At 37.7% G+C, this 21293-nt stretch overlaps 2 protein-coding genes across 2 annotated transcripts in view; both read right to left on the reverse strand.

Moving 5' to 3' along the window:
• Positions 1-2134, reverse strand: part of ppp5c (protein phosphatase 5, catalytic subunit) — an 18174-nt gene extending 16040 nt beyond the window's left edge. Inside the window, exons 1-2 of the mRNA XM_016557474.1 lie at positions 1973-2134; positions 150-391 (exon numbers count right to left, since the gene is read on the reverse strand). Of these exons, the coding sequence (XP_016412960.1) occupies positions 150-391; positions 1973-2063 (333 nt within the window). The 5' untranslated portion in view covers positions 2064-2134. The remainder of the gene's footprint in view (positions 1-149; positions 392-1972) is intronic.
• An 18279-nt stretch (positions 2135-20413) lies between these two features.
• On the reverse strand, positions 20414-21041 carry LOC107744032 (oncoprotein-induced transcript 3 protein-like). Its single transcript, XM_016557501.1, has 2 exons — positions 20925-21041; positions 20414-20818 (listed from the first exon to the last, which is right to left on the reverse strand). The coding sequence occupies exons 1-2, from the start codon at positions 21039-21041 to the stop codon at positions 20414-20416; spliced, it is 522 nt and encodes a 173-aa protein (XP_016412987.1).
• Between the last annotated feature and the right edge of the window lie 252 nt (positions 21042-21293).

A 21293-nucleotide genomic window follows, 5' to 3' on the forward strand; every position in this document is an offset into this window, starting at 1 on the left:
TATAGAGAAAATACAATTAAATAAAATTAACTTGACCTTCAAGGGGGGCGGGGGGTGCCATTGGGGGGCGGGCCGCCCGCCTAATATAATGGCAGGGGAAACACTGTAAAAACACTATATTAGAGCGATGAGAATATACCGAGTCTCACCGTTTCGTAATCTTTGAGTGCTGCTTTAAACTTGCCCAGGGCCATGTTGGAGGTGGCTCGCCGATAGTAGCCCTTGATGTAGTTCTTGTCCAGCTCCAGGGCCCTCGTGGCGTCCCCCAGAGCATAGCCATAGCACTCGGTGCGCAGGTACGCCAGACTCCTGTTACTGTAGTAGACGGCATTGCTGGGGTTCAGCTCCAGTGCTTCTGTGTAATACTTGATGGCGTTCTCATAGTCTTTATCTGAAATCAGAGCAGTATATGAATCATAACACATCACAGAGCACTGGGTCTATGCCACTTTTGAAGAGAGAGAGTCAACACTGTCAAATAAGTGCCTAGAAATGAGCAAAATACTGAACTCTATCGGACTAAAATGTTACGGTCACATTTGAATCATGTTAATTGACAATCCCAATATAAGTTTTAAGAGTCAAATGGAGAAAGTGTGTGACACTCGTTGCGTTTTTAGACCGTAATTTAAGTAATTAGAAATTATTACTTTTTCCATGACTAGTAAATGTGATTAAAAACCCACAAGCAATCAGTAATTAGTAAGGTGATTATTACATCTTAGCGTACTTTACCCCAGTCTTATTTTAGTATCATTGAGATACTATTTTAGTTTTATTACGATTTTGAGTCCGTCTGTATTTTTACATTTTCTGTTTTCATTTAAGTCTTAGTCATTTTGTTTTAGTAAATTTTGTATTTTTTATCATTAATAACAAGCAAAACAGTGTTACATTAAGAATATGCAAATATTATTATTATTTTTTTTTTTTTTACAAAGAAATGTATTTATGGTCTCTGCAACCCAAAAGATAAAAAAGTCAAACTCAACAGAGCATAAATATGAAAGCATTTTCAAAACGAGAGAGATCTAGTTAGTTCTAGATACACCTAAATGTAATAATAACGATATATTAATAATAATATTAATAAAAACATACTACATTTGGTACTACATTCTCTAATTTCAGTGTCAAAAAGAGAAACATGTATGAGAGTACAAATATATAAAATTTAAAATAAAATAAAGAATTATATAAGTAAATTATGTATTTATGAATTTATATATACAGTGGGTACGGAAAGTATTCAGACCCCCTTAAATTTTTCACTCTTTGTTATATTGCAGCCATTTGCTAAAATCATTTAAGTTAATTTTTTTTCCTCATTAATATAATTTCGATATATTGCACAGCCCTACTATATACACACACACACGACATGAACTAAAGAATACATACATATATATATATATATAAATAATTGACAGCTGCTATAAACTGAACAGCATTTACTGCACCGGGTCATGTATTTACTTTATGAATTTATTTTAGATGCTATTAGTTTAACATCCCACAGTTAAACTAATGTTTAATGTTCTCCGGAAATATGCATTAGACAAACATAAGAAACGACATGATGTTTCCAGATGAAATTCTATGAAGAGTGCAGACATAACATGAATCCATGAATGAGTCATAAACCCCGTCCACTGAGCTCAGGGCATCATAATCATAATCATATCAATCTGCTGCTATCAGAGCATGTCGAGCCTCACAGTGCAGTGATGAGAGTCAAGCAGCACTCGACTGGCAGCTCAGCACAGGAAAGCATCGCTCTGCTCGATATATGTGGAGTAAACAGATCGAGCCGATCGCAGAAGAGTGCTGTCTGATTCAGCATGTGTTGCTCAAGCTCAGCTCTTATAACACTCATCAGTGCTCACAATGCGAGGAACGCATCCAGCGCAGCCCTATCCAGTCCACATCAATGCCGTCTCTTAGTTACAGCGCATATCCGACAAGCTCTTACCTTTAAAGTAGTTATTCGCCTTCTCCTTGAGTTTCTCTGCACTGGCACTCCGCTCTTCTTCCGCCATCTTCTCACTGCCGTATTCCGTCATGCTGCCGTGTGTAAGCGGAGAGCTGTCGCAAACGTCCGCCGCAAGAGGGTCGTGAAGCGCTGTTCGCCGAACCTCTAGAACAGTCCAGAGCAACACAACACCTTTTCTCATTACAACGTGTTTTTATATAATATGAACGCGTGCAGGTTATTACAAAGTGTTGTGAATTACTTTATTTCCACTGTCAACATCAATTTAAAATTCATTTAAAAAACAAAATAAATGAATTAGAAATTAGAAAAGAGAATGCCGTGGTTAAATGAGTGAAGTAAAAGTATACGACACAGAAATTAAAACTTGTCGTCTGATCTCAGCAAAGAATCAAAAGATTATTAGACAATCTGTAATGTTTTGTTTATTTAAGCCTGTAGGGGGCGTAACAGCGCTGTTTTACAGGTTTGAACGGGTTCTCAAGCATGCTTCATATTATTTTAAAATTTTACATTTTTGATACATTAAACACAAAATGTTTATACATTATGTTGGCGGTATTTTAGATGGTTAAATGTTGCATTAATTCCTACAGTACATCCTCTTAAATACTGAGTATGTGGGCTTATAAAAAGGATTCTTTATACGTTCCGTAATTAAATACTTAAAATTAATTTTAAATGTTGGATGTTTCTATTTTTTAACATAATATACATAGCCTATGTATACATTATACAGACCAGTTGCCAGTGCGTGGATATAGCTATTAAAAAAAAAGAAAGAAACAAGAAAAAAAGTTTTAAACCTTCCTTAGAGTCACATCAGTTTTTTTTTTAATAGGATGTTATGGTATATGATGCATCTGTATATATTTGTATAGGTATTATTGTTGTTTTTGATTGTTTTAGGACAGACAAGCAAGTATTTGTATCATTTTTAGTTTTATTCTGTGATGTTTTACATGGTTTGGATGTTTCTATTTTTTTACATAATATACATAGCCTATGTATACATTATACAGACCAGTTGCCAGTGCGTGGATATAGCTATTTAAAAAAAAAGAAAGAAACAAGAAAAAAAGTTTTAAACCTTCCTTAGAGTCACATCAGTTTTTTTTTTAATAGGATGTTATGGTATATGATGCATCTGTATATATTTGTATAGGTATTATTGTTGTTTTTGATTGTTTTAGGACATTTTAGCAAGTATTTGTATCATTTTTAGTTTTATTCTGTGATGTTTTACATGGTATTACTATTTATATGATCCACTGGTGACAGTCCAGTGATTTAAACAGATTGTGCATCCCTTTTACATTTGTCTTTTAAACATGTTTAACCTTTCCCACAAGGTTAAAAGCAAACCTGAAGCAAAAAATAAAAATAAATAAAAAATCGATTCCCCACTTCCCAGAATTCAAGTGCACACAACCTCTTTTTTAACATAAGAATTAATTTATCAACAAAACAAACAAATAATACGTCATAGGGAGCAGCATAACAGAGGGGGCAAGGCCAACATAAATAACAAAACAGGCTGATATAACAAATCACAGGCTAACCTGGAACTCGAACAATGATTTAAATTAAACTAAAACGCTTCCCTTTCCTATCAAACACAGGAGAAAACAGTTTACAGACAATGCAGCCACTTCCCTAACATGCAGATTGAGATGATAGGAGGAGAAATATACCAATAGAATTCCCACTAAGAGAGAACAGTCGAATTTATTTGTATAGCACTTCTCACCATACACAACATTTCAAACGTATGTCTATGGAGATGTACACACTGCAGCTTAATTCAGTTGTCAGTTCAGTTGCTTAATCCTGTTCTGTACACACACACACACACACACACACAGAACAACCGAATTAACTCCTGAGAAATGCATAGTGATAAACATTTTACAGAAATTCTGCGGAGTGTGTACAGAATCGAACTAGATGTTAATGACATACTTAAACGTTTATCAGAGTTGTGCCTGTATGCGCAGTTCAAGAAATCACAGCGAAAGTTGTCCATCTTGATTCATCCGCGTTGCCAGATCTTACTAAAAATAAAATAAAAAACAGCAACTGAGAACAAGCCCACAATAAACTTAAATCCAAATGCTTTTTCTTGGCTATAAGCCAAAATATTGTGACCTGCGCCTGCCTGCTTTATCATCTCCATAAACTAGATCACTTTATGAGATATTCATTGGATCTTTGGCACGATCGGTTGAAAAATAAAATGTTGAAATGTCTCCCAGCTTCACTGACTGTGTGCAAGAGTCAGGGATTAGTATCTCCTTAGATTAACACAGTTGTTTGGCAGGTGTGTGAGCTGGCCATTTCGTCTGTACCTGTGGGGATTATTGTGGAGATCGATGAGGAAATGGCTAATTGACTGGGAAACGGAGGTAGTGCTTCCCACCCTGCCCACCCACGAACCTCCCTCCTGTATAAGTGTGTCTCCGTTATCGCTGATCCCTCTCAGCGAGAGTCTTCTTTGTCACCAGTCACTTCCAGCACAGATTCTTCCTTGTCACTGATCTCGCTCAGAGTCTTTGTAGTCACCTGTCCTGTCCAGCACAGTGTGTTCTTCATCACTACCAGCTCTGTCCATCACTGAGCTGATTCACTCACCCAGACTACCACTCCTGCATGCTCCCCTGAAGCCAGCCATTCGCTCAGCTCAACAGTGAGTTGAAACACTCAGTAATACAATAAAAAAAGAAGAAACTAAATAAAGTAATCAAATTTAAAAAATAAAACACTGCATAGTCTTCACCATATGAACTGAATACACATAGACTATTATTAAAGTTACTAAAGTTATTCAGTGAAGAGCAGTGACTGATTCTCTAGTTTTCTTTTGATGTTTGATTAACATTAAATGGCAGAGACAGTAGCAGGTCTACTAGGCTGCTGTCACTTTAAGACTGAATGCACAGATCTAATATACTGACATTCGATTACTTTCCCAACTATTTGTTCGCATAACTGACTGTGTTTAAGTGTTTAACTCGCCAAGACTGACATTTTGCTATATTTTTCCTGTTTATTTGTCCATGAAGCGCACACCTGAAGCCCAAAGTAGCATATACTTGTCCTTGTTTCACTCCGTCTCAGATCCCTCAAGTCAAGTCAAGTCACCTTTATTTATATAGCGCTTTTAACAATACAGATTGTGTCAAAGCAACTGTACAGCATTAATTAGGAAAATAGTGTGTCAATAATGCAAAGTGACAATAGTAAACACTCAATTTTCGGTTAAAGGCAGTTCATCATTGAATTCAGTGATGTCATCATCAGTTCAGTTTAAATAGTATCTTTGCAATAATTTGCAATCAAGTCAACGATATCGCTGGAAATGAAGTGTCCCCAACTAAGCAAGCCAGAGGCGACAGCGGCAAGGAACCAAAACTCCATCGGTGACAGAATGGAGAAAAAAACCTTGGGAGAAACCAGGCTCAGTCGGGGAGCAGTTCAATTAAAGGGCTGCAGCAAAGTCACATTGTGCAGAAGACTCATCTGGTTCCTGTGGTCTTGTCCCGGTGGTCGTCTGAGACAAGGTCTTTACAGGGGAATAACATCTGTATCTGCTGTTCATCTAGTTGTCCTGGTCTCCGCTGTCTTTCAGGGCTGTAGAGGTCCTCTCTAGGTGCTGATCCACCATCTGGTCTGAATACGTACTGGATCCGGGTGACTGCAGTGACCATCTGATCTGGATACAGACTGGATCTGGTGGCAACGGTGACCTCGGAATAAGAGAGAAACAGACTAATATTAGCGTAGATGCCATTCTTCTAACAATGTAGCAAGTACATCGGGTGTTATGAAAAAAGTTCCCGGTTCCGGTTGACCTAATTAATGCAGCCTAAAAATCCTTTAACGGATTTGAATATTAGAAATGTGTTAGTGTGTTATGTGTAAGCCAGGTTAAAGAGATGGGTCTTTAATCTAGATTTAAACTGACAGAGTGTGTCTGCCTCCCGAACAATGTTAGGTAGGTTATTCCAGAGTTTGGGCGCTAAATAGGAAAAGGATCTGCCGCCCGCAGTTGATTTTGATATTCTAGGTATTATCAAATGGCCAGAGTTTTGAGAACGCAGCGGACGTGGAGGACTATAATGTAACAAGAGCTCGTTCAAATACTGAGGTGCTAAACCATTCAGGGCTTTATAAGTAATAAACAAGATTTTAAAATACAATGTTTAATAGGGAGCCAGTGCAGTGTTGACAGAACCGGGCTAATATGGTCATACTTCCTGGTTCTAGTAAGAACTCTAGCTGCTGCATTTTGGACCAGCTGGAGTTTGTTTATTAAGCGTGCAGAACAACCACCCAATAAAGCATTACAATAATCTAACCTTGAGGTCATAAACGCATGGATTAACATTTCTGCATTTGACATTGAGAGAATAGGTCGTAATTTAGATATATTTTTGAGATGGAAAAATGCAGTTTTACAAATGCTAGAAACGTGGCTTTCTAACGAAAGATTGCTATCAAATAGCACACCTAGGTTCCTAACTGATGACGAAGAATTGACAGAGCAGCCATCAAGTCTTAAAGAGTGTTCTAGGTTATTATATGCAGAGTTTTTAGGTCCTATAATTAACACCTCTGTTTTTTCAGAATTTAGCAGTAAGAAATTACTCATCATCCAGTTTTTTATATCGACTATGCATTCCGCTAGTTTTTCAAATTGGTATGTTTCGCCGGGCTGCGAAGAAATATAGAGCTGAGTATCATCAGCATAACAGTGAAAGCTAACACCGTGTTTCCTGATAATATCTCCCAAGGGTAACATGTAAAGCGTGAAGAGTAATGGCCCTAGTACTGAGCCTTGAGGTACTCCATACTGCACTTGTGATCGATATGATACCTCTTCATTCACTGCTACGAATTGATGGCGGTCAGATAAGTACGATTTGAACCATGCTAATGCACTTCCATTAATGCCAACAAAGTTTTCTAGTCTATGCAAAAGAATGTTGTGGTCAATAGTGTCAAACGCAGCGCTAAGATCCAATAGCACTAATAGAGAGATACAACCACAATCAGATGATAAGAGCAGGTCATTTGTAACTCTAATGAGAGCAGTCTCGGTACTATGATACGGTCTAAATCCTGACTGGAAATCCTCACAGATACCATTTTTCTCTAAGAAGGAATATAATTGTGAGGATACTACCTTTTCTAGTATCTTGGACAGAAAAGGGAGATTCGAGATCGGTCTGTAATTAACTAGTTCTTTGGGGTCAAGTTGTGGTTTTTTGATGAGAGGCTTAATAACAGCCAGTTTGAAGGTTTTGGGGACATATCCTAATGACAATGATGAATTAATAATAGTCAGAAGAGGATCTATGACTTCTGGAAGCACCTCTTTTAGGAGCTTAGATGGAATAGGGTCTAACATACATGTTGTTGGTTTAGATGATTTAACAAGTTTATACAATTCTTCCTCTCCTATAGTAGAGAATGAGTGGAATTGTTCCTCAGGCGATCTATAGCAAGCTATCTGATGCGATACTATAGCTGACGGCTGCATGGTTACAATTTTATCTCTAATAGTATCGATCTTAGAAGTAAAGTAGTTCATAAAGTCATTACTGCTGTGCTGTTGGGAAATGTCAACACCTGTTGATGCTTTATTTTTCGTTAGTTTAGCCACTGTATTGAATAAATACTTGGGGTTATGTTTGTTTTCTTCTAAAAGAGAAGAAAAGTAATCAGATCTAGCAGTTTTTAATGCTTTTCTGTAGGATAGGTTTTCTTTCCCGCCAAGCAATACGAAATACCTCTAGTTTTGTTTTCCTCCAGCTGCGCTCCATTTTCCGGGCTGCTCTCTTTAGGGTGCGAGTGTGCTCATTATACCACGGTGTCAGACTGTTTTCCTTAATCTTCCTTAAGCGTAAAGGAGCAACTGTATTTAAAATGCTAGAAAAGAGAGAGTCCATAGTTTCTGTTACATCATCAAGTTGTTCTGAGGTTTTGGAAATGCTAAGGAATTGGGATAAATCAGGAAGATTACTTACAAAGCAGTCTTTTGTGGTATGCTGATCCACCATCTGGGCTGGATACGGACTGGATCCGGGTGACTGCAGTGACCATCTGATCTGGATACATCTGGATACATCTGATCCCGCACACTGAAAGCTGCCTGGGGAACAGCATCTCTTTCACAGCTCAATACATTTTTACTCTTTTTTTAGTATCGAGCATGTCTGGCAGGAGACTGTTCGGATGTTACGTAGGTTACGTAGGAAGTACAACAGCGCACTGCTGTAAAGGAAAGGAATGGAAAGCAGCATCATGTTTCATAATTGTTGGAAGGCAAAAAAAAACTAAACTAAATGAAACTTGATGGTGTCAAATGCTGTGCTTAAATCAAACATTATGACATTAAGACAGCCAGAGTCAGCTGATAGAAGAAAATCGTTGTTCTGTGGTCTGAGTGAAAACCAGATTAATAAGGATCAACAAGACAACAGACTGCAGCTGAGAAACAACTTTTTTTTCAGCAGTTTAGAAACAAAAGAAAGATTCGACATAGGTTCTTTAAAACTTTAACAGTTTAGAGTTGCAGACCCAGAGGAAATAAAGCAGTTTATCAGGTGGGCAATGGGAGAGGAGATTGCAGATAAGAAGTGCTGGATCTGACTAACAGGAAGATGGGCTAGTTTTGCGATCACTGTTGATCACTAACAGAAAAAGATTCGATGAAAGTAAAGCTAGACACAGACAGAACATGGTTTGGAGGATACAGTCAAACCAAAAATTATTCAGACACCAGATATAATAACACTAGTAATTTTTTACTAGTGGGTGCAGGACACTATAGTTCATGTATGTAAGTGAGGATAACAAAATAAAGTAAACTGTGATGTATTATACCCAAAGCTTCTTCATACAGTGGACTACCAGTAAAACTGATAAAAATGTGGGACCAAAAATTATTCAGACACTTTGACCTGACCATGTTTTGCTTAAGTGTTATCTGACATTATCAAGCTGAATTTGTTCTGACACGGTTTAACTATGAATTCTTGTCATATTTTATTACCATTTTCTAAACTATAGCGAATAAACTGTGATAATGTGTGAAATGTTGAAGGTGTCTGAATAAATCTTGGTTTGACAGAACAGTCACAAAAACTCAGACGAAGTGGGTGGAAATGATTCAGATTTTAGTTGCAAAAGTGGTTGGAGCCAAAGATGTGCTGGATAGTAAGTTTACTGACAGCGGGGTAAATGCGGTGAGGAATGATATTGTGGTGGTCAAATGGGGTATCTTTTATCTTAATCACAGACTGGACATCTGACGCACACACTCTCATCTCTATTTGCTTATCCATGATTACAGCAACTCCTGCAGCAGTTTATGAGACTGGATGGACAGACCTTTATGAGTTTTCTGTCTGTATGCGAATGACATCTTGGGATTCATAAACCTGTGGCTCGTTCACAGACTGATTCATAGTGGCTGACTCTTATAAGCATGTCTCTTTTTCCTGATAATAACCAACCTCTTTGTGACACAGACAACCCATCATTCCTGGATCTGAATAATATCATGATTCAGTGTCAAATCTCTCGGTCAGTTATGTGTGAAACTCACAAGCCTATCTTTGAGATGGCCATTCGTGCAGACATGGGAAGTTGATTACACGAATGTTTCCCTAAAACATCTGGCCGCCTGACTCACAAAGGACATCACGCCGTGAGGAAACACAGGCACCAGGATGAGTCAGCAGTGCTGTGAAGCGGCTCCGGGAGGAGTGAAGGTAATAGTGTGTGTGTGTGAACTTTCACTCCCCATGTTTAGGGGGTGAATGTGTGGGATCATCTCAGATCTCTACTTTCACTCTGTGTGTGGGAAGGAGTCATTCCTGTAATGTAGAGCCCTTTTGAACACTGTAACATGTGGTGTAATTTAAGGAAATATATCTAGAAAAAGGGTATTTACTTCAGAAATATGATATTGCCTATAAAAATAGATTTAAAAAAAAAAGTTAACCAACGCTCAGCGAAGGGCAGACAGTTAGCTTTTCACTAGTGAGGAAATTAAAGACCCGAAGTGGAGCTGAATCACACCCGTCCTGATATTCAAAAGAACAGCACTCTTACTTTACTGATACTCTCTAAATCAGGATCATACATATGGTCATACATATGGTTTCCTCTTTGTTTTCCTATTGACATATCTCTATAGTCCTCCTCATACATTATATGTACGCATTATATGTATTGCTTCAACTGTTCCCTGTACAGTAGATCCCACTTTTTTGCACACCACGATTGGTCGATTGTGTCACCTGCACGCTATTGTTACATATCCGGTCTATGAACTTCAATTCACTCACCACCAGAGGTCACCCTTTCCATTTTCATTGACTCTCGCACTACACACTGTATATCACCCCGGACTACATATCCCATCATTCATTGCACTGATTGCACACAGCACTGATTGCACACAGCACTGATTGCACACAGCTCTTTCATATCACTCACTCACTATTTACCACTCCATCTCACTCCTTCTAAGTGCCGAGTATTGTATGTGCATATCGCTAGTTGTGATAGCTATGTTACAGAGCCTGCTTAGTTTCTTAGCCTAGCCTAGTCTAGTCTTGCCTTGCCTTTTTTCTCGGTTTCTGATCTTTGCCTGTGTACCTGGATTTATCCCTCTAGTCTCGCCCTTTTGATTATGTTCACCGATCGTTGACCTACGCTAGCCCTAGGATTATTCTTGTGTCTTGCCCGCCATATACCGGTTTGCCATTGTTTGACCCATGCCTGTTATGACCACGTCTCTTAAATAAAAGCATGCAGATGGATCCGCACGTCTCACGTCTCATCAGCCCCGTAACAGATATTGGTCAAACTGCTTTTCAGTCACTGGCAAGTATGAAAACAACAAGGAAACAAAGCCAAAACCCAGACATTTTAGGCTTTTTAAAAAAAAAAAATTATAAAAAGAGGACATACTGTATGTATACAAGCCCATTTCCACCACTGGATTAAAAAAAAAAAGTAATTGCAACTTTTTATCTCGCAATTCTGACTTTTTTCTTGCAATTGGGAGTTTACATCTCACAATTCTGACTTTTTTTCCTCAGAATCGTGAGATGCTGTATAAACTCGGAATTGCTATTCATAAAGTAAGAGCTGTGTGATGAAGTCAGAACTGTGAACTCGCAAATCTGACTTTTTTTCTGGCAATCAAAATTGCGAAATACAAACTCTGAGAAAAAAAGTCACAATTGCAAGATATTATCTCACAATAAAAAGTCAAAATTGTGAGTTTGTATCTCACAATTCTGACTTTATTTCTCAGAATTGCGAGTTTATATCATGAATTGCAAGGGGAAAAAGTCTGAATTGTTAAATAAAAAGTCACAATTACCTTTTTTATTTTTCATTCAGGCTATTTGCCCCTACTGAGATGAAATTCTGAGTGGGAGAGAGTGAGTGGGTTGACAGACGGGGAATAACAAGTCTGTGGGAGGGACAGAGGAGCAGCCTGGGTGGACTGATGACTGGTAAGGGGATTTTAAAGTCCTGAGAAAGTTTAAACAAACTCATGGAGGGAATTACAAATCCACGGCTACTGAGAGACGGAGGCAGAGAGAGAGAGAAATGGAAAAATGAATGCCAGACATTCTGGAACATGAGCAGTGGGGTGTTGTTAGAGAGCGCACACAGCAATTAATGAAGCACAAATGTCAAAGTGAGCTAAAGGAACAGTTTGGTCATGTTTTGTATCACCATTTCAAACCTACATGTATCTGTGCGATACAAACACAGATGTTTAATAGAATGTTCGTGTTGCTTTTTCAAATTGCTTTGCGTTCATATATGGCCACAGGCTATAAACAGTTAGAACACATTTACTATATGTCTTCATAATACTATACTTTATTATTATTCTATACGTCTGTGCAAAAGAGCAGCATCAACATTCTTTCAAATTTGCCCTTTTGTGTTCCTTGGAAGAAAAAAGTCAGTTTCAAAACAAATGAGAATAAATAAATGATTTTAAAAAAAAGGCGACAACAATGAAGAATAATGGAGAAGAAGCAAAAAAAACGGTGATTTTACATGTCAGGTCATCTGGGAAACCAATAAGATTGTTGTTGTTGTTGTTTAAGATTGTAAAGTTTTTTGTGTGGTGGATATGGTGGTCTAGCGTTTCTAAACACCTCAAGAATCAACAACCTTCAATAAATTCCTTTCATTCTCTTTCACTGTTCCTCGCTCTCTCTGGAATTAATTAGAGGCTGCTGCGGGATGGATGGAGGGTTATCTGCAGGAGGTCCACTGGAGGTCTGTCAGGGGCATTTATTGCAACCACATGCGCTTTTGGAGGGAGTGGGCGGAGCTGGGTCACATTTAAAACAGAAACTGAAGATAAGCCAAAGTTTAAGTAAAGTACATGTCGCATGTTCCAGATTCGATGTTTCAGCAACTAACTCGTTTCACAGATCTTTCTTCTCGACATTTATTTGTCCTCTTCTGCTTATCAGTTGGTGTGAATGGGGTGAGATGGGAAGAAAGAGCCCCCTGACTGCAGTTTTAAATGACAATCACTGAGTGAATTTGCCAAGTCATAACTCTTCTGAAGAAATCTCTGTGTATTTTAATTATAAGTAATTATAATTTGATTTAATTATTTTAATTAATATTTTACGACCATAACATTGTAACATTTAATAAACACATTTAATGCACAAAATTTCAGTGAATTTTCAATTGTACTATTACTAGAATAAACCATAGTTGCTGGATGTGTGTATAGTTAATGTGGTGTGTTGACAAATCTTTTCTTGCTAGTGGATTTAGTGTGCAGACACATACATAAGTTCTCTGAAATGGCACTTCATTAGGTATAAGATCACTGGAGTTGTTTATATGTTTGGGAATGATTATGGAATGGAAATATTTATGTAATGATTATGTGCTTGGAAACATAGTTTGTCTTCGGGCTTAACTGGATACATAGAGAAGGCAAGAGAGTGTGTTTATATTCTCTAGAGCTTCTGTTTACATTGTCCACGGAACTGTTTAAGGCAAAGAAAAGTCTATTTACGCTCATGGAGACACATTGAAATCCCCTAAAACTCTAAGGCCTCATGTCCAGAGAGATTTACACACATTATAACTGACACACGACCATCACCCTGGTTATAAAACATATCTATATGCAAGTAACTATGCACTCATACAAGTCAGGTCACCTTTATTTGTATAGCTCTGAATACAATACCGATTGTGCCAAAGCAGCTTCACAGAGATAAACAGGAAAATAACAGTAAACTCAACTATGGAGACAGGTCCGATTCTGCTGTAAAGCAACTCTAAAAGACAGTAGTGTCATTATTTAGCTCAAGTTAGTTCAGTGTTGGTTCAGTTCAGACCAATAACAGTGTGAAGTTCAGCAAATTGGAAACAAGCTCAATGTGGCTATAAACAGCTCTACAAAAGACATTGTTATTCAAAAACACATGATAATAGCATGGTAATATTGTATTACATACAGCATGGTATTCTTCTATAGACTTCTTGGAATAGACTATTGTATATGAATATAGTACTCATACCCCTGCACTAAAAATCCCATCTGCATGAAAAAAATTAGAGTTTTACAGAGGTGTTAAGTGTTTGTATTAGTATCTATTTTGTTATTGTTATTATTATTATTATTATTATTATTAAATAAAACGTCAAAGAAATTAGTAGAAAATATGTGTACAGTTCATACTGAATTTCCATCCATCACAATTAACAACTTCTGATTATTTCATGGATATCGGCTAACTTCAAAAACAAAGCTGACTCTGTCTTAATTAATATATAATAACCTTTGGTCTAAGTTTTTTTTTTTATATATATATGCTTTCTGATATTTACATAACACATTTATTAAGGCCAATTCACACTGCCCCAATAAATTCCAACGAACACAGTTCTCAGGTCAGTGTGTTTACTATGTTAATGTTTTCTGGGCCAGTGACAGTTTGACAACTTTCTAAAATCTAACTCAACAGAATGTTGTGGTTTGTTGGGCCAGTGTGAATTTCCCCAGTTATAAGAATCATTCATATTATCTGAAATATCCAGCAGGTCAGCAGTACATGAGCAAGTGGAAAAAGTAGTAATAAAGAGTGGTGATATTAATTATCCTAAAGAAATTGTAAGTATTATAAACATACTGTATGTAAACTTTAACTGAAGATTGTTTGTATGTAAAAGTCTTAGATGAAATGATTATGATCTTAGTGCAAGAAGTGGCTAATACCTAGTTACCACATGGATAGCAGCTTGTTGTTATGTTCACGAGGGAAGTCTGTGCATTTATGGATGTTTTCCTGGGGTGTTAGGAATCATTCCAGAGCAGTGCGCTGGCCCAGCAGAGCACAGTGGACTGCAGTTTCAGGACAGCTGCAGTCTTTGCTGAGGAAATGACTAACTGTCTTAAATTAGGGCTGTGCTTTCACGTCTGGGTCCATTTAGCTACTCCACTCAGTCTCCTTTTCTGTCCTTGAGTCAGCATGTGTGTGTACGTATATCATTTTATACGTACTATGTATATGTTGGTATCCAACAGCATCTGAGAAGATACTGTAATTTTCTTGACCAACAGTAAACAAACAATTCTCAACTAGTGTGACACGTGTACTTTTGCTTGGACTGTTTTTGTTTGTCTGAACCTGTGTGCGCTCGTTCATATTCACATAACTCCGGGTTTCTGAACCCTCATTGCAGGAAGTGGGCGTCTGGAGTGCAGCCCATTCACTCTCAAGGCAAGATTACTGTACTATATGGACCCCAAAAGCGGCCTTCAGTGTCATTTTTGTAACATGGCTGTTCTCATAAAGGCGGCATCACTGTAGCAACTTCAGTCTTTGGGTTGGGTAACACATTAGACATTTTACTACCTATAAGTCACTTTGCAACTTCATGTCAACCATCAGTCATTAGAGTATTAGTAGACTGTCTGCTTCAGTGTTAATTTCGTTGACGAATAATTTTTGTCATAATTTACGTCAACAAAATTTTTTTCACCGACGACAACGAACTCTTTTTGAATGACAAAAACTATGACGTAAATCTACTGACATTTTCGTCAACGAATAAAAACGAGACAAAAATGTTAGGGAGGGACGATTTGAGAAATGATTAATTCAGAACGAATCTGCTGCGTGGTTCGGAGGTTAGATGCGTACATATGAACCGGCGGGACATAAGCTAACATACACTTGCTGCACGTCGCATAAAACATTAAAAAAATGTCCTGACCGGTTTTCTGAGCGTAGACTCTGAAGCATAGGCTACACACAAAAAGCGTGTCTCACAGCGCGAGTACTCTTTTGCGTCGCATGAACGGAGAATTACACACAAAAGTAACTTTGCAACTCCATATCAACTAGCAGTCATTAGAGTATTAGTGACTGTCTGCTCAATATCTGCTAACACTTTATTTTGATGGACATTCTACTGACTATAAGTAACTTTGCAGCTACATGTTAACTTAATCTACTAATCCTAACAGTCTACTAATACTCTAATGAGAGTTAGTTGACATGTAGTTGCAAAGTTATTTCGTCACCCTCAAGTTGTTCCAAACCTGTATGAGTTTCTTTCTTCTGTTAAACACAAAATAAAATATTCAAAAGAATGCTGGTAACCAAACCGTTAACGGTAGCCATTGACTTACATAATATGGAAAAAAAAAATACTGTGGAAGTCAATGGCTACCGTCACCTGTTTGGTTATCAACATTCTGAAGGTGAGCAAATGGTGACAGAATTTTCATTTTTGGGTCAACTATTCATTTAATATCTGCTAACACTTTATTTTGATGGACATTCTACTGACTATAAGTAACTTTGCAGCTACATGTTAACTTAATCTACTAATCCTAACAGTCTACTAATACTCTAATGAGAGTTAGTTGACATGTAGTTGCAAAGTTACTTATAGTTAGTAGAGTGTATAAAGTGGACTATCGAAACAACGTTTTGTGTATTGTTGTGTGTATAATATAAATATATTAATATAATTTATATTATAATAGTATAATATAAATATATTTGTGTAGATATGTTATACTTTCATATCAATTTGTTAGATCCCTCGCACCCAAATCCCAAATGAAACCAATCAATAACATGTAACATGCAGGTAAATTTACAGTCATAATAATTTTAGTGACATTACTATACCGATATTTTCACAATATAAAAAGATGTAACTTTCACAACTGGGCAGCAGTAATAATGCACATGACGAGGAAGTAGGAAATCCAAATGGTATTTATTAAATCAACCAAGAACACAGAGGAACACAACCACTAAACACAGACCAGATCAGACAAAGAACTGAAAGACACAGGGAGTATATATACACAGACTATAGGAGGGAACTAATGAATAAATAAACAGCAGGTGAACGGAATGATTAACTAAGAGGTTACCAGAAACTGATAAGAACTCAGACAGGCACAACAGGAACTGAACAAAACAGAACTGAACCGTACATAACCGTGACAGTAACATGCAGACTAAATAGCCTTATTATTTGCATCACAGTAATGAGGGAAAGGAAAATGTGCTTAATTGTCACAAAAACGTTAAAATGCAACAAATGACTGTTATATTAAATGAATGAATCATCCAGAATACGTTCCAAGACACCCTTGAGATGTTCAAATATGGACATATTGTCAAAATGACATGAGCATACATACACTGACACGGAATGTTTGTGTGGACAGTTCAAAGGAGCATTACCGGGCTGGGAATAGAAAGGAATGTGGCGTCCAGTGAGAGTGGGGGATTCTGAGCAGCCCAAGAGAGGAGGAGAAAGTGAGGAAGGGACATGCAGATGGAAAAAAGCTGTCACAGCAGTAAAAATATGCATCCAAACGTATTGCAGTTCACTGAGACTAATAGAAACAGAAGAACCATGTAACCTCAGTTTGGTTTGTTTGTGTTGTCTCAGCGGGATTTTCATGTTCTGCCTCTTCCTGCAAATCAATCAATGAAATTTGACGAGATATTGCATATCAGTTGTGTCACGAGTTGGTGGCTGTAATGAATGCACAAAGACGAGGAGTGACATATCAACAGTCTTTTAATAATAATCCAACAGGAGCACATAGGAGAACTTCAGGACAAATAGACAGCCACATAAATCACAAGATCACACCCAGAATGATGGGGAAACTGAAGGCTTAAATACAAACAGAGCATGATGAACAGAACAGGTGCATTAATTAAGTAACAACCAAGGAAACTAATGATGACTAGGAACAAACAGAGAAAACAATACAAAAATAGACTACATACACATGACAGTTTGCATGTAAAAGCTTATTTTTATATAACAAGAACACCAAATGAAAACAGATATGCAGTACCAGGAAATCGTGTTGTAAATAGTCATTATGTTGTTAGAGTAATTATGACTTAATCTGATCATTAAGTTTTAAAACCAGTGTGACAGAAAAATGGGATGTTTATGCTATTACTAATGTAATTACTAATAGTTTGGCCTTGCTGGAAGCTTGATTACTCACCCCATTAAAATGCACTAGTGAGGGTTAATAAACAAGAGCACAACCCCACACAGAAGCCACGAAGAGACCTCATCCAACTACTGTGGACTCACTTTCTAAATGACTCAAGCACTAGGGCTACATTCACACTATCAGTGTTTGTGATTGACAACCACACTTACATACAGGTGAGAGTCTCGAAATGCCCTGTTCTTACAGCAGCTTGCAACTTTCTTTTCATCTTCACATCATTGAGTCCTGAAAATCTAGTCTGGTTAATATAATTTGTTTGTCACTGCAGTAAATACCTGAACTGTGATCATTTTCCACGTAACCGTATTAAGGACTCAAATACTGGACTGGCAACTGTATTCTGCTGATGTGTGAATGTGGTGTAGGTCTCATAAAATGCATAGTTTTGAGATTTCTAAGTGTTGGTTTGTTAGTGTGGTTTGCTACTTGTACTGCAGCTAGCTGGTGAATGTTGGAGGCAGGCGGTGAGTAATGGGGTGATGGAGTTCAGGGTTAAATCTTGCTGAATGTTTGGGGTAATACAGTTCAGAAATGACATTCATCAGCTTAGGGAATTTCCTGTCCCAAGTCAAGACACTCTAATGGCCTCTTCCTTCGAACTTCCTCAAATTAGTTTCATGCAAGTGTGGGAATGGGGGTTTTATGACGGTCTAATATACATTCCTTCTCACAACATTTGAACCATATAGAGCCTTAAAAATTAAGATTCCAAAGGAAATGTTTAAGAACCAGAATCTAAAATCATATTATCTTTAAAATGTCATGTGATCTTGTCACTTGGCAGGCCCGGAGCCAGAGGGGGGGCCGGGGGGGCTTGGCCCCCCCACGGACATCCCTGTGCCCCCCCTTCGGACCGAGGGGGACGGTCGGACTTGAGTTTAGCGTGTTTAATAGTCTTACTCATACAACTGCCTGCTGTTGCTTCTGATTGCTTTTAGATGGAAAAGCTGCCCATAACCCCTGGTCTAGGATCTGTCTTCTTCGTAATAATAGCATAACAAAATATTTTTGGCAAACAATCCAGTGTATCTGCCCTTCTGCTTTGGAAAGCGTCAAATTATTTTACAATGCATTTTCGCAGAGGTGAGCAATGTAGCCAATCACAGACATGTTTGTTGATTTCTAAAACGCAATGGCCAATCAGATGTGTTTAGGTTGGAATCCACGCACTCACTGCTCCAGTCACCGTTTTTTGTCCAGTGCTGAGTTCTATCATGCTCGTAACTTCTTTCTAACAAAGACATTTAAAAAAAGATTCATCGTGTAGTCACGTTCATTGTTTTGTTTAATTTTTTTTAACTTTGTGAGATCGTGATGAATGAGTGACAGTTTTTAATAAATTTAAAGTGAGCACTCTTTGCATGCTGTATACGATAATATATTCAGAATTTAAATAAAACTTGTGTTTTTCATGCTTGACAAGCGGCCACGTACGACACAGAGATAGCTAACTACTACACTGTATAGAAAAAGTTCATAATTTCAGAAGCACAGAAGTGATTCTGCAACCGAGCCAGGTCCAAACGCAGGATTTAGGTAAGGAAACGGTTATTATTTGTATTGGCTGCCACGCCAAATCATTCACACCTGCTTGCTTTTCTGTTTAATTTAACAGTGTTTTTGTGAACATATAGCTATATGTTTTAATAACAAATAACTGTAACACTTTACAATACACTGTAAAAAATGACCGTGAATTTAACGGTAAAAGACTGTAAAAATGCTACAGTAAAATCCTGTTAAATGGTTAACGGTAAATTCCCCTACTATATACGGTGAAAAACTGTATTGGACATTACATGTATTGGACATTAATTTTACGGTAGTATACCGTATTTGGAAGTGAAAAAGACCGTATAATTTACAGTGAATAACCGTAAATTGACATTCCCAGAATTCCCTGCGTTACATTTCAAATTTGATGTTTTTTTGTTGAAATAACTATGTTTCTTCTTAGTTTTTTCAAAGCTGAATTTTCAGCATCATCATTACTCCAGTCTTCAGTGTCACATGATCCTTCAGAAATCATTCTAATATACTGATTTGCTGCAAAAAAAAAAACATTTATTATTATCAATGTTGAAAACAGTTGTGATGCTTCATCTTTTTGTAGAAAAATCGTATTTTTTTCAAGATTTTTTTTGATGAATAGACAGTTCAAAAAACAGCATTTATTTGAAATAGAAATAATTTGTAATGTTCTGAATGTCTCTAGTGACACTTTTGAGCAATTTAATGCACCCTTGCTGAATAAAAGTATTAATGACACTATCTCTCAGCAGATTAAGTTTTTAGCGGATTAAATGCTATGAGTAACTTGAATTTATTATTAAATGACAAATTGTTTTCTTTCACTAATACGGTGTAAATAAGTGTGTTTAGCACTGAAAAAGGCATCAGGTGCACAAATACAAACATCGATCTTTAGCTTCACACTTGTTTTTCGCATTACTAAACCACACCTGCAGCCACAGTAATGATAAATGGTTCTGAGAAAAGCTATTGTGAGGTTCAACAAAGCCTTGAAGGCCGACCGTGTATTTAAAGGAGACCACCTACTTTGTACAAGGGCTTGAACCTGAAACCTTTTCGTTAGTAGCCCAAAAGCTTAATCTAGCAAACGTTTAATTTTGCAAAGTTCCTGCAGTTTTTTAAGCATTACCAGGGATAAGCTTGGAATACAATGAATAGACTTCTGGGACTAATTATAGGCCTACTTACTCTATCATTAGTGCATGCTATTGCTCATACGTATGGCTGGAGGACCATAAAATGGGCAACATCCTATTCTTTTCTTCTAAAAATGTCCAAATCTGGTTCACGATAAAGTCTCACCCATCTTTGATGATGTCATAAAAGACGGCACTGAATGGATTGTCTTCTGGAGTGGCTCTGCAGGACTCAACGAAGAGAGTGACCTCTGGTAGAGCAGTATGAGCTTCAATGCCCATGTAGATCTGGTCCATCAGCTGAACCTGCACCGGATACAGGCTGGGATCTACCTGACTGTTGAAGCTGTTGTCGGTGAAAACTTCAAACGAGTAACCAAACGTGCCGAAACTGGATTCAGTGAAGATGTAGTCAGATTTATGGTTAACGTAGCGGTTGGAGACACTGGCCATTTTGGGATACTGGCAGGAGAAGCCGAATTTGACTTGATTGCGCCTGGTGATAACAGCATTCGGGTTCTCGAAGGAGTTGATCTCGTTTTTGAAGACGATGAAATCTCCAGAGTCCTGATTGGTGTTGAAACCAAAGAAAAAAGAGAGAAAAAGTAAGAGAATGTAAGGGGCTTCAATGCAATATTCAAATATTTAACTTCGAAGAACATAGTTGTCATACATCCATCGTAGTGCCACAGGTGTTGAGGGACATCGTGCCCAGGATGTGGGTGTCATTGGAGGTAAGGGAACAGGTGGGGTCTCGCAGTTGGAGCCAGTTCTGGTCAATGCCATCCATGGTGGCTTTACTGACAACAATGCTGATGCTGTTATCGTCACAGATTACTTTTGCTTCACCTTGAAAGATATGATTCATTCATTTAGTCACTGGTGTATTTTTTTTATGTGACCTGCATTTAAATCATAAAAAACATCAAGGCATTAAATTTTACACAATTATGTGAATGCAAATGCTTCTAGCTATGCAGGATTTGCACAATGACTGACTGACTCACTGCATTCTAGTGGACATTAGCGTTTAATTTGACTG

The sequence above is a fragment of the Sinocyclocheilus rhinocerous genome, unplaced genomic scaffold, assembly GCF_001515625.1.
Source record: "Sinocyclocheilus rhinocerous isolate Xijiao unplaced genomic scaffold, SAMN03320098_v1.1 scaffold407, whole genome shotgun sequence".
Classification (NCBI taxonomy): domain Eukaryota; kingdom Metazoa; phylum Chordata; class Actinopteri; order Cypriniformes; family Cyprinidae; genus Sinocyclocheilus; species Sinocyclocheilus rhinocerous.

Excerpts from the sequence above, each read along its gene's own strand:
- LOC107744032 (XM_016557501.1), bottom strand. The coding sequence starts at position 21,041 with ATGGATGGCATTGACCAGAACTGGCTCCAACTGCGAGACCCCACCTGT. Across the intron at positions 20,819-20,924 it reads CCTGTGGCACTACGATGGAT|GACTCTGGAGATTTCATCGT; the intron begins GTATGACAACTA and ends AACACCAATCAG.